We start from the raw sequence: 27,236 nt of genomic DNA, 5'->3' as shown, positions 1-27,236 counted from the left end.
TCCCCTTTTTGAATATTGGCACCACATTTGCTATACGCCAGTCCTGTGGTACAGACTCTGTTATTATGGAGTCTTTAAAGATTAAAAATAATGGTCTATCAATGACTGTACTTAATTCCTGCAGTACTCGAGGGTGTATCCCATCCGGGCCCGGAGATTTGTCAATTTTAGTGATTTTTAGATGCCGCCGCACTTCCTGTTGGGTTAAGCAGGTGAGATTTAATGGGGAATTTTTATCACTAGTCATTTTGTCTGCCATGGGATTTTCTTGTGTAAATACTGATGAAAAAAAGTCATTTAGCATATTGGCTTTTTCCTCATCCTCATCCACCATTTCACCCAGACTATTTTTAAGGTGGCCAACACTATCATTTTTTAGTTTCTTACTATTTATGTAGTTAAAGAATATTTTAGGATTATTTTTACTCTCTCTGGCAATGAGTCTCTCTGTCTCAATCTTTGCTGCCTTGCTTTGCTTTTTACAGAATTTATTTAATTTTTTGTATTTATTTAATGCCTCATCACTACCTACTTCCTTTAATTCTCTAAATGCTTTCTATTTGTCACTTATTGCGCCCCTTACAGCTCTATTTATAGAGCTGTAAGCTCTATTTAGCTCTATGTTCCTGTAGGGAGTAAGAAAAAATTAGGATGTCGTCCAGATAGATTACGACAAACTGGTCCAGTAAATCTCTAAAGATATAATTGGCAAGATGTTGAAAGGTTGCAGGGGCATTGCACAGCCCAAAAGGCATCACCAAGTATTCAAAATGTCCATACCGACATCTGAAAGCCGTCTTCCATTCATCACCAGGACGAATACGTACCAGATTATATGCCCCGCGAAGATCCAATTTAGAAAATACCTTGGCATGACGGATTCTTTCCAATAGTTCTGGAATCAAAGGCAAGGGATAACTATTCCGGATGGTCACCTTGTTGAGTTCCCGATAGTCGATACAAGGTCTCAGAGTCCCATCCTTCTTCACAGAAAAAATAGGTGCCCCTGCTGGTGAGGAAGAAGGACGTATAAAGCCCTTGGCCAAATTCTCATCGATATACTCCTTCAAAGCTTGGAGTTCAGGAGCTGCTAATGGATATACATCACTGAAAGGAATGGCAGCCCCTGGAAGCAGTTCAATAGGACAATCATAAGACCTATGTGGTGGAAGCTGATCTGCCTTCTTTGTATCACAGATATCACAGAATTCCTTATACACAAAAGGTAAAGTGAATACCGGTTCCAGAGGTTCCGAATCAAGGGACTTCGGTACAGTTTCCAGTAATTTTGAATCACTCCTTGTTGGAAATGTAATCTCTCTGGTCTCCCAGTTGATCGCTGGATTCTGTGAACGCAGCCAGGGAATGCCTAGAATCACAGGAAAATGAGGAGAAGAGATTAATAAGAAGGAGAGCTGCTCCTGATGATCTGACTCCAATACAATGGTAAGAGGTACAGTCTCCTGATCAACAGGCCCAGAGATTAATGGTGAGCCATCTACAGTCTCCATGGCAATTGGGGAAGCTCTATGCAGAATCTCTATACCGTGTTCCTTGGCAAAAGCAATGTCCATGAAATTACCCCCTGTGCCAGAGTCGATCATGGCTGCGCTAGAGATCCACTGTCCAGAGCATAAAACCTTTATAGGGAGTGAACAGTGAGAACTACTCTCCTTCTGCTTAGTGGAAGAAGTAGTCATTGAGAGTGCATGAAAAACAGCATTCACTGGTAGACTAAATTCAGAGACATCTGACTCAGCCTTACAGTCATCATATTCCCCTACCGCTGCTAACACCTTGTTAGGCCGCTTGGGACAGTTGATCAGGAAGTGGTCAGATTGGCCGCAATAGAAGCATAGACTCTCCCGTTCATTACTCTCACGCCTCTGTACTGCGTCAATTTGCATAGGCACCACCTCAGTCTCCCGAGTGGCTTTACTTGCAGATTCCTTGCGAGAAAGGGAATAGTTAGACATGCGATTAAATATTGCCATTTTCTCCTGTCTACGCTCAGTAAGGCGAATATCAAAGCGTACACAATGTTGGATAAATGTTTCTAGCTCTTGTGGTGACTCAGAGTGGGCTAGTAGATCCTTTATAACACTAGACAGACCTCTCCTGAAAATAGGCAATTGTGCAAAACAATCCCAATTAGTATCCACAGCTAGGAAGAAGAAAACCTTCGGCACTCAACAAGTCCACAACTCTTTACTCTCAAATAGGAATAAATTTATTTAGCGAGATGACCATGACCGTGGCCCAAAGCATCTCGCTTTGGGCCACGGGACGCGCGCCAGCATTTCATTTACTGCAGTTATGCTTCCTTTCCTCATGCCACGTTGGCAAATAATACAATAGGAACACTGTTTGCTATATATAGACTTCCTTGAAAAAGGCAATGTATACCGAAACGTTGGAATTTTGATGTCTGTTATCTTTCTGCTGGCTGCTAAATACATTTATTCCTATTTGAGAGTAAAGATTTGTGGACTTGTTGAGTGCCGAAGGTTTTCTTCTTCATATTTGAGTCTTTCTTCCTTTGAGCACCACATAATTTGATGAGTGCACCACTCTTGACCTGACTATTTGTAGTATCCACAGCTAGCCTTCTAAAATCAGTGGTATATTCAATAACTGAACGTTTACCCTGACGCAAGGACAGTAAGGCGGTCTCAGCAGAGGCGCGGCGGTTAGGGTCATCAAACATTAATGCCATGGCAGCCAAAAAATCATCCAATACATTTAAACGTGGATCACGAGACTCGATCATCGGATTCGCCCAGGCGAGTGCTCGTGATGTCAACACCTTAGATCGATCAGTGTGAAAGCGGTCAGCATGCACATCAAAATATAAGAAACATTGATTTACAAAACCACGAAATTTATCACGATCACCATTGTATCGAAATGGCGGCAGCTTAGGAGGACTGGCTGCCTGCGGCTGTCCAGGGGGTAAGACCACTTTGTGGCCATCTGAGCACTTAAGTCCTTAAAAGCCTGTCCATACTGGGACTCCATGCTTTTAAATTTATTCTCCTGAGCGTCCATTCGAGAGCTCAAATCCTGTAGAGTCTGTCCAAACACCTGCTGATTATGTTCCAAGCCTCCAACCTTAGGCCATGTGCACACGTTCAGTATTTTTCGCTATAAAAACGCGAAAAAAACGCTTACATATGCCTCCTATTATTTACAGTGTATTCCGCATTTCTTGTGCAAATGTTGCATTTTTTTTCACGAAAAAAATCGCATTGCGGAAAAAAAAGCAACATGTTCATTAAATTTGCGAAATTGCAGGGATTCCGCACACCTAGGAATGCATTGATCTGCTTACTTTCCACATGGGGCTGTGCACACCATGCGGGAAGTAAGCAGATTATGTGCGGTTGGTACCCAGGGTGGAGGAGAGGAGACTCTCCTCCACGGACTGGGCACCATATAATTGGTAAAAAAAAAAGATTTAAAATAAAAAACAGTGATATACCTTCAATGGTCCCGGAGTCTTCCCGCCTCTCAGCGGTGCATGCTGCCGCTTCCATTCCTATAGATGGTGTGTGTGAAGGACCTGCGATGACGTCGCTGTCTTGTGATTGGTCGCGTGACCGCTCATGTGACTGCGACGTCATCGAAGGTCCTGCACACACACACCATCTATAGGAACGGACACCGCTGAGGAGATCGGCTGTCTGCAGGTGAGTATAACCATTTTTTTAATTATTTTTAAACATTCTATCTTTTACTATTGATGCTGCATAGGCAGAATCTATAGTAAAAAGTTGGTCACACTTATCAAACACTATGTTTGACAAGTGTGACCAACCTGTCAGTCAGTTTTCCAAGCGATGCTACAGGTCACTTGGAAAACTTTAGCATTCTGCAAGCTAATTTCGCTTGCAAAATGCTAAAAAAACGCAAAAAAAAATGCGGATTTCTTGCAGAAAATTTCTGGTTTTCTTCAGGAAATTTCTGCAAGAAATCCTGACGTGTGCACATACCCTTACTCTGCAGACTGTCAATTTCTTTTTGCAGAGATCTCATCATAGACAACAGTTGCTCAATCTTAGTTCAGTAGCCATTGTCTCAGCAGATTCCTTATTTGGCTTGTATATCCTGTAACAATTATAGCGGTACACTCAGGAATCTCTTAGCTTGAGACAAATAAGGCAGCAGAACCAAGTAAAGTGTAAATCTGTATAATTCAATAAACACAGGTGCAAGGCTTGAGCAAGTACAATACACAGCAATCAAGGTGATATCAGGAGAAGATACTTTGCACAAACGTGGGTGCAGCATGTGCACATAAGTTCAAGTGCACATGCTGCGACGCAACGCACAACGCACGCAAAACGCACGCTAAAACGCAGCGTTTTGCGATGCATGCGTCCTTTTTTGCTGAAATTTGGATGCAAAAAAAGCAACTTGTTGCGTTTTCTGCACCCGACGCTTGCGGCAAAAAAAACGCATGCATCACACAACGCATGTCCATGTGCCCCCCATGTTAAATATAGGGGCGCATGACGCATGCGTCGCCGCGGCTGCGCTCGATGCAAACACGCAAAACGCTAATGTGAACGTAGCCTTAGGAGTAGTTCATTTGCAGCTCCACTGCAGGCAAAGTCTTATGGGCGCAGCACTCTCTGGAGTAAAGCAGATCATAGAACACAGCTCATACCAGGGCTTGCAGTCACTAGAAAAGAGTCCTGAAGCAGAGCAGAGCTTCGAGTCCAGAAACAGTCAAATAAACTGGCAACCGATACCAAACTAGACAGCTGCAGCAGGCAGAGCTTACATGTCCACGCAGGCAGGAGGAGGATGCAGAGAAACACAGGCAAAACAGCTTGCAGCACAAACACCTCTGAGAGCTGGAAAGGTTTGCTGAGGAGCCGGAGTATCTGAAGCAGGGAAATCTCTTGCAGTACAAGCCTGGAGTACTAGCATCATACACAAGCAAGGAGTAGGATGTGAACCAGGGTTATAAAGACAGGGAAGGCGGATCACATGGGCAGAAGCGAAGGAGCAGACGCCATCTTGGAAAAAGGCAAACAGTACCACAAATAAAACAGGGAATCCAGAGTCCTGACACCGACTTTGCCGAAAGTCGGAGATTTTTGAATTTGTCCGATCCGTTTCGCTCAACCCTAGTTGCAAGTTTTCAGTGGCTTTGCGTCTCTGTAAACAGGTGCTTGTGATGCAACTGTGCAGAAGATGAGGACACAGTAGTAACTTAACCAAAGATTACTTATTACTAACACAACAATTTGAATAATTCAGATACAAAATTAAACAGGATTAGCAGGTTATTATAGAACAAACAAATGCTTTACAACTTGAATGTAAGTCCCTTCTTCTGATTGAAGTAGCAATAACAAATATAACAATTAAACCCTATCATACAAGGAACTAAACATTTACAATAGATACAAGCATCTCTATTTTATTACTTCGTCCTAAAGTGCATCACAGTCAGTTGTGTATCCATTATTGTCATTATCCTGTCACTCTGGTGGTAATGGCGCACGCCATAAAGCCCTAACATCAGTCTACATTACTACACCTTTAGGTTTCAAGTCCCTTCTTGGTGAGTCGCTTCTAGCACACGTTATGCTGGCGGCTTCTGTTTCCTGAAGCATGTCCTGTCCCCTGCGTACTGTACTTCTGCATTTCACTTTGCGGATCTCAAAAATGTCCCTCTAACATGACCGCCTTGCTTCTCGTGGCTCTGGTCCCATTCGCTTGCTTCTGGCTCCGTTCACTTAGCTCCGCTCAGCTCACTCAGTTCTTCTCTCAGTTCTGCTCACTCGATTCTTCTCTCAGATCTGATTTCTTGATTCTTTACTTTGGTCTACTCACTTGGCTCTGTGCTTGGATCTGGTTCTTGATTCTTCAATTAGGTCTGGTCACTTGGTTCTCCATTTGAATGTGGTTACTCTCGTAATGGCAGCTATGAGCCAACCTCATTGCACCACACGTCTGTTCTGTTAAAGATTCAGGGGCCAACTCCGCTCCTTCTCTTCCATCTTGGGCATTTTAAAATTCCTAACTGAAATACACCTGGTGTCTACTCCGATCTCTTTCCCCAGAGACCATGCATTTCACTTTTCAGTTCCTGCTAATGCAATTCTCTCTGCTTTCATTTTTTCTATCATCATCGACCAGCAGATGGCCTTGTTCACTAGCAGACACTCTGGAAGGCATTAACTGTGAGTCTACCCACTTGTCCACCTGCTTACACCTTCTTGCCAGAAATGCTACTCCAGTCAGTGACTGAAGCTTCCAGTGTAATTTCCAGTATAAGGCCAGGTCACACTTGCGTGTGCAATGCGAGACACTCGCATCAATACCTGGCACTGCCACCGGCACTTGGGACCGGAGCGTGCGGCTACATAGAAATACATGCAGCTGAATGCTCCGGTTCCGAGTGCTGGTGGCAGTGCAAGGTATTCATGTGAGTTTCCCGCTTTGCACACACAAGTGTGACCCCGGCCTAAGAAACAGTATGACTATTGATGAATTTGTTGGACGGTAGTTGATACATCCTTCTCCTACCCATTTTGGTAGAGCTGCTAGGAAAACTCCTAAAAATGTAATATGTTTGTGCAACTTGACATTGAAAAGTCACATTATTTTTGTGCAAAGTGTTTTACAGCAGTTTTCAGACATAAAATACTTTGATGAATTGATCCCACAGTCTTCAGAAAAACATTAGCGAACAAGTTCAGTCACGTGTGCTGAGTTGCTCAACAGATGTACAACACTACCAAGAAAGGAGAATGAAGGAGTATATAGGTATAAAATGTCATATTTTATTAACAATACATTATACAGTAAAATACAAAAGTACAAAACTAATAAAGTGCACAAGGATGGAATAAGGAAGGAACCTCCGGAGTGAGTGGCCGGCTCAATCAATACATGTCAGGGCAGAGCTTCTCAATGTAATGTTAGTGCCAATCAAGCAAGTAAATATCACCACAAAAGCCCATTGGGCATAAAGAGCAGCGCTTACCAGTATGTATAACAGGCGACAGACACCAGGTTGGACCCAGAATAGCTATTTTAGCTGCTCTTTATGCCCAGTGGGCTTTTGTGGTGATATTTACGTGCTTGATTGGCACTAGCATTACATTGAGCAGCTCTCTGCCCTGACATGTATTGATTGAGCCGGCCACTCACTCCGGAGGTTCCTTCCTTATTCCATCCTTGTGCATTTTATTGGTTTTGTACTTTTGTATTTTACAGTAAAAAGTATTGTTAATAAAATATAATCTTTTATACGTATATACTCCTTCATTCTCCTTTCTTGGCATATAATATGGAGTTGGTGTTTTTTCAGGTTTTGGGTTCGTTTGCACTATTTAGTGCTAATTTTACTATTTGACCAATTTGTTACCTAGTTCTGCTGCTCTCAGATGTAGAACACTAGTATCATATGTAATATTAGTAAATGCACCCAATCTCTCAGTTGTGTATCCTCATAAATAGTTTGAGACTTGTTTTATATGTTGTCAGAGCTGCCACCAGGAATTTCAGGGTCCCATACTGGCAAAAATGCCGTGCTCCCTTGAGACTCCACCCAAGCTCCACCTCCAACCCTTGAACCTTCCAGAGTTCCACCACACACTCTTGGTAAAACTCCACTTCTACACTACGTTCTCACAAATCACATATTAATAGTTCCCATTGAACACCATATCACATTCATAGCTATCAGCTTTTGTTTTTGCCAAAAGATTTTTTAAGATGCTACTACGGCAAAGTAGACTCTTTTGGCACTGCCCTTCTCTACTCTAACCTATTAAACATTTCTTAAAAATATCCAATACTATTTTTAGGTATGTTTCATTTATTTTCTTTAAGAGAATGTGTCACATACATTTTTTAAAATGACGAATAATACCATATACAAGGGACAAATACCATCACACCAAGACCAGACCACACATTACCATCACATAATAACCAAATGAAACCACATACAATGAACAAATACCACCACTCCGTGACCAGACCACTAATCTAAGGTTTGGGGTTGTAATTATCACCTAGGCAGGTTAATGATGCAGTTATCTTTGTTTCCTCCATCCACGGTCATACAACAACTCCAGGAAGATGGTCAAAATACAATCGTCAGTCCACAAGTTCCCAACCCAGAATCGGTAGTTTCAAGGTTCTCGTTCCAGGCGATACCCCCTGTGTCTCAACTTTTGGTTCGCCCACAGCTTTTGGTATCGCCTGCCAGTATAGTATGCAGTCATGCATACTATACTGCCCCCATTTGACTTAATTCTGCCTCATGTCATTTTCATTCTGCCCCATAGGTCTAAATTCTGCCCCATGTCTCTCTATTGTGCCCCATATGATCTCCCATCCTGCCTCCATAGGGCGGCTTTATAAAAAAGTTTTAAAAGTTTCTCCTTACCTGACCGCAGTCCAGCCGGCGATGTGTGCTCCAACGTCAGCTCCCAGCCTGTGATTGGTTGGCAGCTGTTAACCATTAATATGCGGAAGCCACCGAGGACGCACGTTCAGTTACTGAACAGGCAGAATCCTGCCGCTAAGGCCCAGTGAGTAGAAGTAGAAGGACCCCATATGCCATTAATGGTAGAAATGCCCTGATGGCAGCCCTGTATGTAGTTAAAGCCAATAGCATTCTAAACATTTTACATGGCATTTCCACTTTTAGTCTAAAAGGTAGTCTTCTTTTATAACATTATTAGGCTCCGCTCTCTCGTGAACAGTTAAATTCTGTATTTTTCATGAATTAAAGAAATTCGGTAGCGTTTCCTCTTACTTACATTTCCACTGAGGTTTGGAGAGAAACATAGGATGGAAAAAAAATAGATAAATCCTTGGATGTTCTCTGAATAACTATTTGTTAACAAGATTACAAAATAATCAATGGCTGCCAACCAATGTTTTCTGGTAGACCTAATGGAAAGGAACATTTCAAGGGAAAAAAAGACTTCTAATCTCACTCTATAGTTAATTCATACTGGCTTAAAATATGTTTATGATATCGTAATGTTTAATGGAACCTGTCAGCTGATTAACGCAGCATGAACTAAAGGCAGCATGAATCAGAGACTGGCTCCAGAATTCTAAATATCTATGATTTACTCTAAAACACCAGCATTTCAGAGAAAAGCATACTTGAGAGTGCACCCAGGAGTGAGGTGACTTATCCAAGAGCCAGGTTCCCGCTGGCTCCTTCCTGTCCACTTGGTAATGATGACAGGTCTGTCCATATGTGTCTATATGGAGAGATTTGTCACAGGAGGGAGCAGAAGCTCTATTGGGCTAGTCACTTTATTCCTGGCCACATTTTCAACTTTGTTTTTCTCTGAAATTGCAACAATGTTTCACAGTAAAATGTAGAAATTTAGAATACAAAAAAAGAAAAAAAAATTTTCAGCTCACCCAACAGGGATCCACAAGCGATACAGACATCCGAGCAGGGAAAAACGTCCAGCCCAGGACGTGGTAGAAGCACAAAGAGTTCGGTAATCCAGCTCCAGGAAAAAGGGAAAATTCTGATGTATTAAAATCCAATAAACTTTTTATTGAAACAAATCCATAAAATAGTTGATCCCAATAGGTGGCTAGGCATAGGATCACATATCAGCCCTCGCTATATGCGTTTCGAACACAAACGTGTTCTTAGTCTTCGAAACGCGTATAGCGAGGGCTGATATGTGATCCTATGCCTAGCCACCTATTGGGATCGACTATTTTATGGATTTGTTTCAATAAAGTTTATTGGATTTTAATACATCAGAATTTTCCCTTTTTCCTGGAGCTGGATTACAGAAATTTAGAAAACAGAGCTGATCTCTAAAGGTTTGGGCAGCATGAATCAGCTAATATGCTCCCTTTTATTAAAGGGGCTGTTCAGTCTTAAACTACAAGTCTGCAGTCAGACAGACGCTGACAGGGGGATGATGGGAGAAGGAGTGTAATGCTCCTTCCCTCATCAATGCGGTGAGCTGTATCAGCTAGATGGCGATACAGCTCACCTTGCGATGACAGGCGGGGGCCCACTGTTGGCACCGGGTGGGCCGCCTCAAAGCTCCGGGCCAGGGGTGCTCTCACCCTCTGCCCCCCGGTACCAACGCTACTGCCTCAACTTAATACTTTAAGCCATCTCAGCCGGTTCTACCATACACAGGTGCACTTGTTTGACCAAGTGCTCCGGTGTTCTCTATGAGAAAGTCACTGGCTGATTTGTCGGCTGCTGGCTTATCTCACGCAAAACAATACTATCAACAATCCAAAATCGGATATGTGAAATCGATATTTCTCCCAATCATCAGTTGGTCGGCAAGCTCATATACATAAGACTATCAGCTGAATCTGTCTATAATGGTAGGCATGGCCAACATTAGTCTAATATGTATAGAGGCATTTAGGTGTGTCTGGCCATATCTCCTAGGCTTTGGATGGGTCAGTTATTTAGCATATTCACCTAACATAGCATAATAGTGGGTAAACAGGGATGTCACATATTTTGCATTTCTGCCCATGAGCTTCAGGTACACCTCCGAATACGCAATTACTGGTTTGGCATCCATAACAACTGCCAAGCAGGGGCATAATGAACATGGTCACAGAGAGTGTGATCGTAACCATGCCCATGAAGAAGCTTGCTGTGCATCTTAGCAGATCAGTTTTTGCAGCTCCTCTTGTTCTATAACAAGCCACCTGCAAACACAGCATTTTCAGCTGGACAGGTTCCCCTTAAAGGGACTCTGTCAACACAAAATGACTATTCAAACTAAGTCCCGCCACACAGTGCCTCACGGCATGGCCAGTCATTTCAATACACCTTCCTATCTGCTTGCTTTCCATATATCTCCTCCCTTCTCTGGCTCTATGAAGCCAGAGCTGTCAATCAAAGAAAGGGGGGGGGGTGGAAATACAGGAAAAAGAAGCAGGTAGAATGCGTACTTAACCCCTTCCCGACCCATGACGCCACGTAGGCGTCATGAAAGTCGGTGCCAATCCGACCCATGACGCCTATGTGACGTCATGGAAAGAACGCGTCCCTGCAGATCGGGTGAAAGGGTTAACTCCCATTTCACCCGATCTGCAGGGACAGGGGGAGTGGTAGTACAGCCCAGGGGGGGTGGCTTCACCCCCCTGTGGCTACGATCGCTCTGATTGGCTGTTGAAAGTGAAACTGCCAATCAGAGCGATTTGTAATATTTCACCTATTATAACTGGTGAAATATTACAATCCAGCCATGGCCGATGCTGCAATATCATCGGCCATGGCTGAAAACACTAATGTGCCCCCACCCAACCCCACCGATCGTCCCCCCAGCCCTCCGATCTGTCCGGTACACTGCTCCGGCTCCCCTCCGTCCTGTGCTCCGCTCCCCCCGTGCTCTTGTCTGCTCCCCTGTGCTCCAATCACCCTCCCCGTGCTCCAATCACCCCCCTGCACTCCGATCCACCCCCCCGTGCTCCGTTCAACCCCCCTGTGCTCCGTTCCACCCCCCGTTTAGGGGTAGGGTTAGGGCTAGGGTTAGGGTTAGGGTTTCGGTATGTGCACACGTATTCTGGTCCTCTGTGGATTTTTCCGCTGCGGATTTGATAAATCCGCAGTGCTAAACCGCTGCGGATTTATGGCGGATTTACCGCGTTTTTTCTGCGCATTTCACTGCGGTTTTACAACTGCGATTTTCTATTTGAGCAGTTGTAAAACCGCTGCGGAATCTGCACAAAGAAGTGATGTGTACAGCGATTTTTGTTTCCCATAGGTTTACATTGAACTGTAAACTCATGGGAAACTGCTGCGGATCCGCAGTGTTTTCCGCAGCATGTGCACATACCTTTAGAATTAGGCTATGTGCACACGGTGCGGATTGGCCGCTGCGGATTCGCAGCAGTGTTCCATCAGGTTTACAGTACCATGTAAACCTATGGAAAACCAAATCCGCTGTGCCCATGGTGCGGAAAATACCGCAGAAACGCTGAGTTGTATTTTCCGCAGCATGTCAATTCTTTGTGCGGATTCCGCAGCGTTTTACACCTGTTCCTCAATAGGAATCCGCAGGTGAAATCCGCACAAAAAACACTGGAAATCCGCGGAAAATCCGCAGGTAAAACGCAGTGCCTTTTACCCGCGGATTTTTCAAAAATGATGCTGAAAAATCTCACACGAATCCGCAACGTGGGCACATAGCCTTAGGGTTAGGGTTGGAATTAGGGTTGTGGTTAGTGTTAGGGGTGTGTTGGGGTTAGGGTTGTGGTTAGGGGTGTGTTGCGGTTAGGGTTGTGATAAGGGTTATGGCTACAGTTGGGATTAGAGTTAGGGGTGTGTTGGGGTTAGTGTTGGAGGTAGAATTGAGGGGTTACCACTGTTTAGGCACATCAGGGGTCTCCAAACGCAACATGGCGCCACCATTGATTCCAGCCAATCTCGTATTCAAAAAGTCAAATGGTGCTCCCTCATTTCCGAGCCCCGACGTGCGCCCAAACAGTGGTTTACCCCCAGATATGGGGTACCAGCATACTCAGGACAAACTGCGCAACAATTACTGGGGTCCAATTTCTCCTGTTACCCTTGAGAAAATAAAAAAATGCTTGCTAAAACATCATTTTTGAGGAAAGAAAAATGATTTTTTTATTTTCACGGCTCTGCGTTGTAAACGTCTGTGCAGCACTTGGGGGATCAAAGTGCTCACCACATATCTAGATAAGTTCCTTGGGGGGGTCTAGTTTCTAAAATGGGGTCACTTGTGGGGGGTTTCTACTGTTTAGGCACACCAGGGGCTCTGCAAACGCAACGTGACGCCCGCAGACCATTCCATCAAAGTCTGCATTTCAAAAGTCACTACTTCCTTTCTGAGCCCCGACGTGTGCCCAAACAGTGGTTTACCTCCACACATGGGGTATCAGCGTACTCAGGAGAAACTGGACAACAACTTTTGGGGTCCAATTTCTCCTGTAACCCTTGGGAAAATAAAAAATTCTGGGCTAAATAATTATTTTTGAGGAAAGAAAACGTATTTATTATTTTCACGGCTCTGCATTATAAACGTCTATGAAGCACTTGGGGGTTCAAAGTGCTCACCACACATCTAGATAAGTTCCTTTCGGGGTCTAGTTTACAAAATGGGGTCACATGTGGGGGGTTTCTACTGTTTAGCCACATCAGGGGCTCTGCAAACGCAACGTGATGCCCGCAGAGCATTCCATCAAAGTCTGCATTTCAAAACGTCACTACTTCAATTCCGAGCCCCGGCATGTGCCGAAACAGTAGTTTACCCCCACATATGGGGTATCAGCGTACTCAGGAGAAACTGGACAACAACTTTTGGGGTCAAATTTCTCCTGTTACCCTTGGGAAAATAAAAAATTGCAGGCTAAAAGATCATTTTTGAGAAAATAATTTTTTTTTTTTTCATGGCTCTGCGTTATAAACTTCTGTGAAGCACTTGGGGGTTCAAAGTCCTCACCACACATCTAGATTAGTTCCTTTGGGGGTCTAGTTTCCAAAATGGGGTCATTTCTGGGGGATCTCCAATGTTTAGGCACACAGGGGCTCTCCAAACGTGACATGGTGTCCGCTAATGATTGGAGCTAATTTTCCATTTAAAAAGCCAAATGGCATGCCTTCTCTTCCGAGCCCTGCCGTGCGCCCAAACAGTGGTTTACCCCCACATATGGGGTATCAGCGTACTCAGGACAAACTGGACAACAACATTTTGGGTCCAATTTCTCCTATTACCCTTGGCAAAATAGGAAATTCCAGGCTAAAAAATCATTTTTGAGGAAAGAAAAATTATTTTTTATTTTCATGGCTCTGCGTTATAAACTTCTGTGAAGCACCTGGGGGTTTAAAGTGCTCAATATGCATCTAGATAAGTTCCTTGGGGGGTCTAGTTTCCAAAATGGGGTCACTTGTGGGGGAGCTCCAATGTTTAGGCACACAGGGGCTCTCCAAACGCGACATGGTGTCCGCTAACAATTGGAGCTAATTTTCCATTCAAAAAGTCAAATGGCGCGCCTTCCCTTCCGAGCCCTGCCGAGTGCCCAAACAGTGGTTTACCCCCACATATGAGGTATCGGCGTACTCGGGAGAAATTGCCCAACAAATTTTATGATCCATTTTATCCTATTGCCCATGTGAAAATGAAAAAATTGAGGCGAAAATAATTTTTTTGTGAAAAAAAAGTACTTTTTCATTTTTACAGATCAATTTGTGAAGCACCTGAGGGTTTAAAGTGCTCACTAGGCATCTAGATAAGTTCCTTGGGGGGTCTAGTTTCCAAAATGGGGTCACTTGTGGGGGAGCGCCAATGTTTAGGCACACAGGGGCTCTCCAAACGCGACATGGTGTCCGCTAACGATGGAGATAATTTTTAATTCAAAAAGTCAAATGGCGCTCCTTCCCTTCCGAGCCTTACCATGTGCCCAAACAGTGGTTTACCCCCATATGTGAGGTATTGGTGTACTCAGGAGAAATTGCCCAACAAATTTTAGGATCCATTTTATCCTGTTGCCCATGTGAAAATGAAAAAATTGAGGCTAAAAGAATTTTTTTGTGAAAAAAAGTACTTTTTCATTTTTACGGATCAATTTGTGAAGCACCTAGGGGTTCAAAGTGCTCACTATGCATCTAGATAAGTTCCTTGGGGCGTCTAGTTTCCAAAATGGGGTCACTTGAGGGGGAGCTCCAATTTTTAGCCACACGGGGGCTCTCCAAACGTGACATGGTGTCCGCTAAAGAGTGGAGCCAATTTTTCATTCAAAAAGTCAAATGGCGCTCCTTCCCTTCTAAGCCCTGCCGTGCGCCCAAACAGTGGTTTACCCCCACATGAGGTATCAGCGTACTCAGGACAAATTGGACAACAACTTTCGTGGTTCAGTTTCTCCTTTTACCATTGGGAAAATAAAACAATTGTTGCTAAAAGATAATTTTTGTGACTAAAAAGTTAAATATTCATTTTTTCCATCCATGTTGCTTCTGCTGCTGTGAAGCACCTGAAGGGTTAATAAACTTCTTGAATGTGGTTTTGAGTACCTTGAGGGGTGCAGTTTTTAGAATGGTGTCACTTTTGGGTATTTTCAGCCATATAGACCCCTCAAACTGACTTCAAATGTGAGGTGGTCCCTAAAAAAAATGGTTTTGTAAATTTCGTTGTAAAAATGAGAAATCGCTGGTCAAAATTTAACCCTTATAACTTCCTAGCAAAAAAAATTTTGTTTCCAAAATTGTGCTGATGTAAAGTATACATGTGGGAAATGTTATTTATTAACTATTTTGTGTCACATAACTCTCTGGTTTAACAGAATAAAAATTCAAAATGTGAAAATTGCGAAATTTTCAAAATTTTCGCCAAATTTCCGTTTTTATCACAAATAAACGCAGAATTTATTGACCTAAATTTACCACTAACATGAAGCCCAATATGTCACGAAAAAACAATCTCAGAACCGCTAGGATCCGTTGAAGCATTCCTGAGTTATTACCTCATAAAGGGACACTGGTCAGAATTGCAAAAAACGGCAAGGTCTTTAAGGTCAAAATAGGCTGGGTCATGAAGGGGTTAAAGGTGTTGCCAGAGGAGTCGAGAATTGGCTTATTCTTCTCTCCCAGTTTCCCAATTGTATAGCAAACACCTATACACAGCTCCAGTGTCGGCGCCATTTCAGTCATATCGGCAATGTCTCTCCTAACAGGCTCGCATAACATTGTTACATCACACGAACCCTGCAGCCCCTCAGTGCCCCCTTCACTCTCCTCACTTTCGGGCAATGATATATTCAGAGGAAGTGAGCGAAGGTGGGGAGAGTGAAGCAGGCGTTGATTTGTCCCAGGCTCAATATTACGCGGCGAGCCCCATGAAAGACAGTGCCAACACCGCTGGAGCGACGCTGGCCCTTTAGGGCTCTGCTTTATGCCACAAACATAATTTCACAAAAGGCTATGCTATGCAGTGAATTTACATTAAAGTGACCAGAAATGCAAAGTACTGATTTTAACTAATGTACTATATGTGCAATGTACTACTTCTGGAAGATGTATATGATTTATTCTTTTATTTATTGGAAATGGCAATATATTACATATGTCCCTACATTAGAGATTTTACATGAAGCACGCATTATACTAAGGAAGCTTGTTACCATGCATGAATGAATGCAGCCCCCTTCCTCACCCACCAAAAAATGTACTTTTAAGTTGAAACAAGAGTAAATTTTCGACTATTAATTGTATGGTGTGCATGTGGTATGTAGTGTTGACAATCAGTTGTAAACGTTTTTTTATTCTGCTTCCACTCTCTCTTTGTGCATTTTTTCTCAGGAAGGAAACTTGAGCAGCTCAGTAGTGGTGTTTCCACAAGTATTCATAGTGATTGAGGAGCTGGATATAACAACACTCCTGTGTTTCTGAGACGTGCTACACAGCTTGTGATCCAGAGTCAACGTTGAACTGAAGAATGTACTGTACCCAAGATTTAGACTTTTACATGAGTATATTATTACTCATTGTAGGACTCTTATTTTTTTTAAGTCAACTGAGAGAGCCTGCACTTTATGGGAAGCATATTGAAAAAACGCATACCCAAACTGGTATTCCAGCAAAGTGGGGCTGGTTGATCCAGGAGCTACCTTCCTTCCTAATTCCTTTTGTGGCTTTACTGTATAATCAGTCCTTGGATACTGTTGGAAGTAAGCTGCTCTTCATGTTTTGCGGACACTATTTTCAAAGGTAAGAAGTAACAATGTACTTATTTTTAAACGGTTTTTGAATATTTTAAAGTTCTAAAATAAATTTGGAGAACGCAAGTTTTCTACATCAATAATAAACACGGAGGGACTACGGTTCTATATACAGACTGTGCTCATATAATGTAAATAATGCCCTTAATAACATTTGCACATAGTTTATAAGCATGTATCACATTTTTATAATATTATAGTTTTGCTTTTTAAATAGAGGCAAAATATGTCAAAATAAATGTAAAAAGTAAAGATTGTAGACAGGTCTGACATTTTGTTCATGATTGCTAAGTCAACAATGAACAATAGTATATATATATATATATATATGGTATATACAGTGGGGCAAAAAAGTATTTAGTCAGTCAGCAATAGTGCAAGTTCCACCACTTAAAAAGATGAGAGGCGTCTGTAATTTACATCATAGGTAGACCTCAACTATGGGAGACAAACTGAGAAAAAAAAATCCAGAAAATCACATTGTCTGTTTTTTTAACATTTTATTTGCATATTATGGTGGAAAATAAGTATTTGGTCAGAAACAAAATTTAATCTCAATACTTTGTAATATATCCTTTGGTGGCAATGACAGAGGTCAAACGTTTTCTGTAAGTCTTCACAAGGTTGCCACACACTGTTGTTGGTATGTTGGCCCATTCCTCCATGCAGATCTCCTGTAGAGCAGTGATGTTTTTGGCTTTTCGCTTGGCAACACGGACTTTCAACTCCCTCCAAAGGTTTTCTATAGGGTTGAGATCTGGAGACTGGCTAGGCCACTCCAGGACCTTGAAATGCTTCTTAGGAAGCCACTCCTTCGTTGCCCTGGCGGTGTGCTTTGGATCATTGTCATGTTGGAAGACCCAGCCACGTTTCATCTTCAATGCCCTTGCTGATGGAAGGAGGTTTGCACTCAAAATCTCACGATGCATGGCCCCATTCATTCTTTCATGTACCCGGATCAGTCGTCCTGGCCCCTTTGCAGAGAAACAGCCCCAAAGCATGATGTTTCCACCACCATGCTTTACAGTAGGTATGGTGTTTGATGGATGCAACTCAGTATTCTTTTTCCTCCAAACACGACAAGTTGTGTTTCTACCAAACAGTTCCAGTTTGGTTTCATCAGACCATAGGACATTCTCCCAAAACTCCTCTGGATCATCCAAATGCTCTCTAGCAAACTTCAGACGGGCCCGGACATGTACTGGCTTAAGCAGTGGGACACGTCTGGCACTGCAGGATCTGAGTCCATGGTGGCGTAGTGTGTTACTTATGGTAGGCCTTGTTACATTGGTCCCAGCTCTCTGCAGTTCATTCACTAGGTCCCCCCGCGTGGTTCTGGGATTTTTGCTCACCGTTCTTGTGATCATTCTGACCCCACGGGGTGGGATTTTGCGTGGAGCCCCAGATCGAGGGAGATTATCAGTGGTCTTGTATGTCTTCCATTTTCTAATTATTGCTCCCACTGTTGATTTCTTCACTCCAAGCTGGTTGGCTATTGCAGATTCAGTCTTCCCAGCCTGGTGCAGGGCTACAATTTTGTTTCTGGAGTCCTTTGACAGCTCTTTGGTCTTCACCATAGTGGCGTTTGGAGTCAGACTGTTTGAGGGTGTGCACAGGTGTCTTCTTATACTGATAACAAGTTTAAACAGGTGCCATTACTACAGGTAATGAGTGGAGGAAAGAGGAGACTCTTAAAGAAGAAGTTACAGGTCTGTGAGCCAGAAATCTTGATTGTTTGTTTCTGACCAAATACTTATTTTCCACCATAATATGCAAATAAAATGTTAAAAAAACAGACAATGTGATTTTCTGGATTTTTTTTTCTCAGTTTGTTTCCCATAGTTGAGGTCTACCTATGATGTAAATTACAGACGCCTCTCATCTTTTTAAGTGGTGGAACTTGCACTATTGCTGACTGACTAAATACTTTTTTGCCCCACTGTATATATATATATATATATATATATATATATATATATATATATATATATATATACAAATATACATATATATTATGCAAAACCCCCAAACCATTGTGACAGTCTGGGTATGGGAGTACTAGAATAGTACACCCCACGACAAACAAGTCCGCTCCACACAATATATATCAAAGGAGGAGAACAAGGAGCATATCATGGACAATATATAATTAAATCTTTATTAGTACATAAAAATGATTAAAACACGATCAGTAATTAGTCACAGCATGTAAGTTCCAATGAAGGGCCGAAAGGGGACAGTCCCTCCAAATTACCCCTAAACATATGACTCCCTTGAGAAAGCGGCGTGGTAGTGCCGCGAAATGTGCGTCGGGGATCTCTCTTTCCGGCTGTGTCTCTCCTCTGCACCCCTCTGCACTTTCTGGTGAGTCCATATTGGTATTGCGCTACAATCTGTTTACATGTACCTGCAGCCCACATGGGTTCTGCTTTGGAATAGCTAGATTGATTATACTGCTCTACCCGGTACTTACCTGTTTTGTATAGTGCTCTTGGTAAGCATATTGTGTGCTTTATCCATTATATGCGGGACTTTCCCTGTCATATGTTTAGGGGTAATTTGGAGGGACTGTCCCCTTTCGGCCCTTCATTGGAACTTACATGCTGTGACTAATTACTGATCGTGTTTTAATCATTTTTATGTACTAATAAAGATTTAATTATATATTGTTCATGATATGCTCCTTGTTCTCCTCCTTTGATAAATAAACAAATACTTGTACTTGATGATAGTACATAATGTTTGTTTATTTGGGAGTATCTGTAACAGTATTTCAGTGAATGCATTATACCAAGCAACAGCACACTTAAATTTATTGATTTTTGTTCCTAGTTAAAGGAGGTCAAGCACCCCCCAACATGCATTTTAATTGGGCTATACAGTGTTGTAGGGAAATTAGCCCCTATAAAACCATATTAGCGCTGTACCTGTTACTGGTACTGCTACAGAGCCTTAGATCATAACTTTTAGTTTGTTATGCCACCTCATTTGAATATTGAAGCCGCATCGTGGTGTATTAGTGTAGTGAGCGACATCACCAGAAAGAAGATGGGAAGGAGAATGCTCCCGGCTCCCGACCTATGGCTGGGCACAAGCAGTGCACATTCACACACACACGCACGCACGCTTACAGCAATAAGACACACATACACACACACTGTCAGAAATCAGACACACACACACAGTCAGCAATCAGACATGGCCCCCAACATGCAAAATAGGAGGTGTAACAGTGCATCAGACTCTTAGCCAGGCTAAGGGTGTACCAAGGGTCTTATTTTCCATACAAATTAAAGTTACTTCCTCAGGCACTATGCCAGCAACAGGTACAGCGCTTATATGGTTTTTATAGGGGCTAAGTGCCCTACAACAAGGTATAGTCCTATTAAAATGTATTTTGGGGATGATGGACTCCCTTTAAGTTTTTGTAGAAGAGGAATCACTAAGGGCTCATTGAGATGTCAGTGATTTTTCTCATACACAAAAATTGAAATCAGTTGATGTTGGGATCTTTATACTGGCATAAAAAATGAGGGATATGCTGTAGACAACATGATGGAAGAACTAGAAGCAGAAATATCTACAGGTAACTTTGACATAGTGGGAATAACCGAGACATGGTTAGATGAAAGCTATGACTGGGCAGTTAACTTACAGGGTTACAGTCTGTTTAGAAAGGATCGTAAAAATCGGAGAGGAGGAGGGGTTTGTCTCTATGTAAAGTCTTGTCTAAAGTCCACTTTAAGGGAGGATATTAGCGAAGGGAATGAGGATGTCGAGTCCATATGGGTTGAAATTCATGGAGGGAAAAATGGTAACAAAATTCTCATTGGGGTCTGTTACAAACCCCCAAATATAACAGAAAGCATGGAAAGTCTACTTCTAAAGCAGATAGATGAAGCTGCAACCCATAATGAGGTCCTGGTTATGGGGGACTTTAACTACCCGGATATTAACTGGGAAACAGAAACCTGTGAAACCCATAAAGGCAACAGGTTTCTGCTAATAACCAAGAAAAATTATCTTTCACAATTGGTGCAGAATCCAACCAGAGGAGCAGCACTTTTAGACCTAATACTATCTAATAGACCTGACAGAATAACAAATCTGCAGGTGGTTGGGCATTTAGGAAATAGCGACCACAATATTGTGCAGTTTCACCTGTCTTTCACTAGGGGGACTTGTCAGGGAGTCACAAAAACATTGAACTTTAGGAAGGCAAAGTTTGAACAGCTTAGAGATGCCCTTAATCTGGTAGACTGGGACAATATCCTCAGAAATGAGAATACAGATAATAAATGGGAAATGTTTAAGAACATCCTAAATAGGCAGTGTAAGCGGTTTATACCTTGTGGGAATAAAAGGACTAGAAATAGGAAAAACCCAATGTGGCTAAACAAAGAAGTAAGACAGGCAATTAACAGTAAAAAGAAAGCATTTGCACTACTAAAGCAGGATGGCACCATTGAAGCTCTAAAAAACTATAGGGAGAAAAATACTTTATCTAAAAAACTAATTAAAGCTGCCAAAAAGGAAACAGAGAAGCACATTGCTAAGGAGAGTAAAACTAATCCCAAACTGTTCTTCAACTATATCAATAGTAAAAGAATAAAAACTGAAAATGTAGGCCCCTTAAAAAATAGTGAGGAAAGAATGGTTGTAAATGACGAGGAAAAAGCTAACATATTAAACACCTTCTTCTCCACGGTATTCACAGTGGAAAATGAAATGCTAGGTGAAATCCCAAGAAACAATGAAAACCCTATATTAAGGGTCACCAATCTAACCCAAGAAGAGGTGCGAAACCGGCTAAATAAGATTAAAATAGATAAATCTCCGGGTCCGGATGGCATACACCCACGAGTACTAAGAGAACTAAGTAATGTAATAGATAAACCATTATTTCTTATTTTTAGTGACTCTATAGCGACAGGGTCTGTTCCGCAGGACTGGCGCATAGCAAATCTGGTGCCAATATTCAAAAAGGGCTCTAAAAGTGAACCTGGAAATTATAGGCCAGTAAGTCTAACCTCTATTGTTGGTAAAATATTTGAAGGGTTTCTGAGGGATGTTATTCTGGATTATCTCAATGAGAATAACTGTTTAACTCCATATCAGCATGGGTTTATGAGAAATCGCTCCTGTCATACCAATCTAATCAGTTTTTATGAAGAGGTAAGCTATAGACTGGACCACGGTGAGTCATTGGACGTGGTATATCTCGATTTTTCCAAAGCGTTTGATACCGTGCCGCACAAGAGGTTGGTACACAAAATGAGAATGCTTGGTCTGGGGGAAAATGTGTGTAAATGGGTTAGTAACTGGCTTAGTGATAGAAAGCAGAGGGTGGTTATAAATGGTATAGTCTCTAACTTGGTCGCTGTGACCAGTGGGGTACCGCAGGGGTCAGTATTGGGACCTGTTCTCTTCAACATATTCATTAATGATCTGGTAGAAGGTTTACACAGTAAAATATCGATATTTGCAGATGATACAAAACTATGTAAAGCAGTTAATACAAGAGAAGATAGTATTCTGCTACAGATGGATCTGGATAAGTTGGAAACTTGGGCTGAAAGGTGGCAGATGAGGTTTAACAATGATAAATGTAAGGTTATACACATGGGAAGAGGGAATCAATATCACCATTACACACTGAACGGGAAACCACTGGGTAAATCTGACAGGGAGAAGGACTTGGGGATCCTAGTTAATGATAAACTTACCTGGAGCAGCCAGTGCCAGGCAGCAGCTGCCAAGGCAAACAGGATCATGGGGTGCATTAAAAGAGGTCTGGATACACATGATGAGAGCATTATACTGCCTCTGTACAAATCCCTAGTTAGACCGCACATGGAGTACTGTGTCCAGTTTTGGGCACCGGTGCTCAGGAAGGATATAATGGAACTAGAGAGAGTACAAAGGAGGGCAACAAAATTAATAAAGGGGATGGGAGAACTACAATACCCAGATAGATTAGCGAAATTAGGATTATTTAGTCTAGAAAAAAGACGACTGAGGGGCGATCTAATAACCATGTATAAGTATATAAGGGGACAATACAAATATCTCGCTGAGGATCTGTTTATACCAAGGAAGGTGACGGGCACAAGGGGGCATTCTTTGCGTCTGGAGGAGAGAAGGTTTTTCCACCAACATAGAAGAGGATTCTTTACTGTTAGGGCAGTGAGAATCTGGAATTGCTTGCCTGAGGAGGTGGTGATGGCGAACTCAGTCGAGGGGTTCAAGAGAGGCCTGGATGTCTTCCTGGAGCAGAACAATATTGTATCATACAATTATTAGGTTCTGTAGAAGGACGTAGATCTGGGTATTTATTATGATGGAATATAGGCTGAACTGGATGGACAAATGTCTTTTTTCGGCCTTACTAACTATGTTACTATGTTACTATGTTACTATGTTATACTAGGAAAGATTTAGAGACAAAAATAAAATATCAACCATTGATATGTCAAAATTTTAGTCACTCATTAATTATTCATAACCCAGTCTTGACCCTTAAACCAAGATCCACACCAGAACTAAATTATTACATTCCAGACCAGATCCTTAAATCACACAGGTCTACAAAAATATTGTTTGTAATCATCGCAGCCCTTCAGTTTGACAAAACAAAAGTAGCAGTCATCAGTATGATTTTTGGTTTCTCTCCAAATCATGGGAACAGCAAATGGCATGGCCACTTTCCTCATATTCAACCAGTCACAAAGACCATTTGAACAACTTGAGCATATCACATGAGGGGCCACCCAGCTTTTATGTTGATCACCAAGTGGACACTTACAGTACATCTAGTAAATCTTTTTAATATCATGAGTGAGGGTGGTTATAAATGGTATAGTCTCTAACTGGGTCGCTGTGACCAGTGGGGTACCGCAGGGGTCGGTATTGGGAAATGTTCTCTTCAACATATTCATTAATGATCTGGTAGAAGGTTTACACAGTAAAATATCGATATTTGCAGATGATACAAAACTATGTAAAGCAGTTAATACAAGAGAAGATAGTATTCTGCTACAGATGGATCTGGATAAGTTGGAAACTTGGGCTGAAAGGTGGCAGATGAGGTTTAACAATGATAAATGTAAGGTTATACACATGGGAAGAAGGAATCAATATCACCATTACACACTGAACGGGAAACCACTGGGTAAATCTGACAGGGAGAAGGACTTGGGGATCCTAGTTAATGATAAACTTACCTGGAGCAGCCAGTGCCAGGCAGCAGCTGCCAAGGCAAACAGGATCATGGGGTGCATTAAAGGAGGTCTGGATACACATGATGAGAGCATTATACTGCCTCTGTACAAATCCCTAGTTAGACCGCACATGGAATACTGTGTACAGTTTTGGGCACCGGTGCTCAGGAAGGATATAATGGAACTAGAGAGAGTACAAAGGAGGGCAACAAAATTAATAAAGGGGATGGAAGAACTACAATACCCAGATAGATTAGCGAAATTAGGATTATTTAGTCTAGAAAAAAGATGACTGAGGGGCGATCTAATAACCATGTATAAGTATATAAGGGGACAATACAAATATCTCGCTGAGGATCTGTTTATACCAAGGAAGGTGACGGGCACAAGGGGGCATTCTTTGCGTCTGGAGGACAGAAGGTTTTTCCACCAACATAGAAGAGGATTCTTTACTGTTAGGGCAGTGAGAATCTGGAATTGCTTGCCTGAGGAGGTGGTGATGGCGAACTCAGTCGAGGGGTTCAAGAGAGGCCTGGATGTCTTCCTGGAGCAGAACAATATTGTATCATACAATTATTAGGTTCTGTAGAAGGACGTAGATCTGGGGATTTATTATGATGGAATATAGGCTGAACTGGATGGACAAATGTCTTTTTTTCGGCCTTACTAACTATGTTACTATGTTACTATGATTGAATGTACTTGGCCTTTTGATGTAAAAGAACCACGCAGCAGAATCTGTTCGGATGATTGAGGCATTTTTCTCCTTTAAATCAAATCAAACAGTAGAGTAAACCAAAACCAAGAGGAAAGTCCGCACTCACAGCCGGTTAAATCAGAGATACTGGGTGGAAACCATAAACTGTGCGTATTAAGGATTCGGGTGCTCCGTGAGATAATCAGAGTCCAATATGCAATACCACGGAAGAAAAATAGAAAGGAGCACTCACCATCCGAAAGTAGTGTTCAGTCTTTATTGCGGCATAAAAAATAGCAAGGTCTCACACAATAGAGTAAATTCAGTTCAATGGTGGTGACAAACTTTTTAAAAAAAATGCGATGAGCCGACCAACTATACGTAGATATTTCCCCAAACTTTCCTGTTGGGACTGAAACATCGCCTTCTGGGCTGATTAAATAGATTCTTTTCACTACCAACGGTGTGCTGCCTCCAATTTTTCTGTTTTTTTATAATTGAGGTTTGGTATTTGCCTGGGGGGCTCTGCACCCGGACTCTTTCTTTGTGCTGCTCTAATTTCCTTTCTCTTAGATATTTCCCCAGAGATGACAGAGGCAGCTTGTATTTAGAACTGATTTTACTGGAGGTAATCTGGTAGATAACTATATACAGTTGTGAGGTAAACGGGTCAGCCTATTCCTTACAGATGAATATTTGCAGTCAGGCAGCTTCTCAGTGTGATATTGGCTGCTTTCAGGTTCTCTCTCTGTGGAGACCCTCACTCAGTTACACCTCAGGGGCTGAGCTGTTTTCTTCCATCTGAGGCTACTTGCCCTCCCAGAAATGCAGTGAAAATCCTCTCACAATGGCGGCTGTCCCCTGCCTTCCCTTCAATGTCTTTGTGGCAGGGCTCAGATCCCTGTAGAGGCCTGTCTACTGTCAGAGTCTCACATACCGGTACATGCTGCCATCACCATCCTTTTTTGACTGACTCAAATCTTAACGCCTCATAACATAGTATCATAGTTTTTTAAGGTTGAAGGAAGACTTTACGTCCATCCGTCTTCAACCCAAAGTCTAACGTAACATGCCCTAACATGTTGATCCAGAGGAAGGCAAAAAACAGCTCCTTGCCATAACATGTGACTTTCCGAGAAGCAGTCATTGGTTGACTGCACTGTCAATACTCCTTCCCATAAGACTCACTAAAACCTTTACTGATGTTGTCCCTGTAAGAAAATTCACAATTAAGTAAGACAAGCAAAGAAATGGAAATAACATAGGAAAAACCACATACATTGAAAATGCAGAAATAACGTAATAACAAAAATACATCAAACTCTATAAAACAGACATATTACCTTTGCTGATGTTTTTTTGTGTTGACCAGTGTTATCAGACCCTAATGTGTTAAATGATCAGAATCCTTACTAGACCTTAATGGAACCATATTTTAGATAAACAAATAGTACAGGCAAATATAAGAAACCTTGTAATATAAGGTATCAGAGAAATCTGATTCCTTCCGCACTACCTCCAGTCACTTCTTCCTCTCCCCATTACCTCCCAAACTTGTGATTCACTCTGAAGAAGCAGCTGAACTTCCTCTCTCTCAGACAAGATGGACTTTCAGCTCATTGTGGTGTCATGTTACATAGGCCATTATTGTCTGTAGAGATGAGCAGATGAAGGAGGAGTATGGAGCAGAATGAGGAAACAGGCAGAGGAAGACACAGAAAAACAGTGCTGAACTAATAAGTCTTTTACCTCACTCCAGTCCTGCATTTATATCTTCACTAATCACTACTGCCGTGTAATTTGCTCCATGTTGCTGTTTGTTCCTATGTGATTAAAAACGTAGGAAGAGCAGGAATCCCCCTCTGTGCACTGTGATGCGTATGATAGAGATCATAGCAGCTAGTCTCCTTCCCCAATTCCCAGTCGATTGTAACTTAAAAGGGTATTCCAATCTCCAAGATCCTATCCCAATATGCAGTAGGTGTAATAATAATAATAATAATATCAAATACCTCCAATTAGAAATGAGGTATAGTTCTTCTGATTCGCTATGTCGCTCACCTCATATTTGGCATTGAAGTAGCTTAGGTATCCATGGTTATGACCACTCATATAGTGACAGTTAACTAGTTAGCTAGTGGTCTTAAACATGGATACCTAAGCTATTGCAATGTCTACACATGAGGAAAGAGATATAGTGAATTAGAAGAACCATATTTCTAATTGGAGGCATTTGCTAATTTTACTCTTATTTCACCTACCACATATTGGGATAAGATCTTTGAGATGGGAATACTCCTTTAAAGACTGAAAATAAAAAAAGGTTGTATCCAGCTCACCAGTTAGATGAATACAATTCCTCAGGCAGTGCATGGAAATGAAGCCTGTGTTGGCAACTAAGAACGCATAGTTCGACACGAGTCAGCTTTTGCACTTCCCAGAGACACTGCACCTTTATTATATGGATAATTTTTAATATTTTTTCAATAATTTAATTTGTTTTTAACTTAATTTATCTCCGATCCTGTTGCTGGATATATCTCCCTAAGTCTGCATAGGAGAAAACTGGTGGAAATGCACAATAAATGTCA

At 42.0% G+C, this 27,236-nt stretch overlaps 1 protein-coding gene across 2 annotated transcripts in view; it reads left to right on the top strand.

Moving 5' to 3' along the window:
• LOC138681634 (3-oxo-5-alpha-steroid 4-dehydrogenase 2-like) overlaps positions 1-27,236 on the top strand; it is a 184,824-nt gene that overhangs the window by 63,503 nt on the left and 94,085 nt on the right. For both annotated transcript variants that reach the window (XM_069769308.1, XM_069769310.1), the window contains exon 2: positions 16,310-16,717. In XM_069769308.1, the coding sequence (XP_069625409.1) occupies positions 16,446-16,717 (272 nt within the window). In that variant the 5' untranslated portion in view covers positions 16,310-16,445. The remainder of the gene's footprint in view (positions 1-16,309; positions 16,718-27,236) is intronic.

This window comes from Ranitomeya imitator, chromosome 5 (genome assembly GCF_032444005.1).
Source record: "Ranitomeya imitator isolate aRanImi1 chromosome 5, aRanImi1.pri, whole genome shotgun sequence".
Taxonomy (NCBI): Eukaryota; Metazoa; Chordata; class Amphibia; order Anura; family Dendrobatidae; genus Ranitomeya; species Ranitomeya imitator.
The sequence above is the reverse complement of the archived record's forward strand: the minus strand, read 5'-3'. Positions and strand labels throughout refer to the sequence as shown.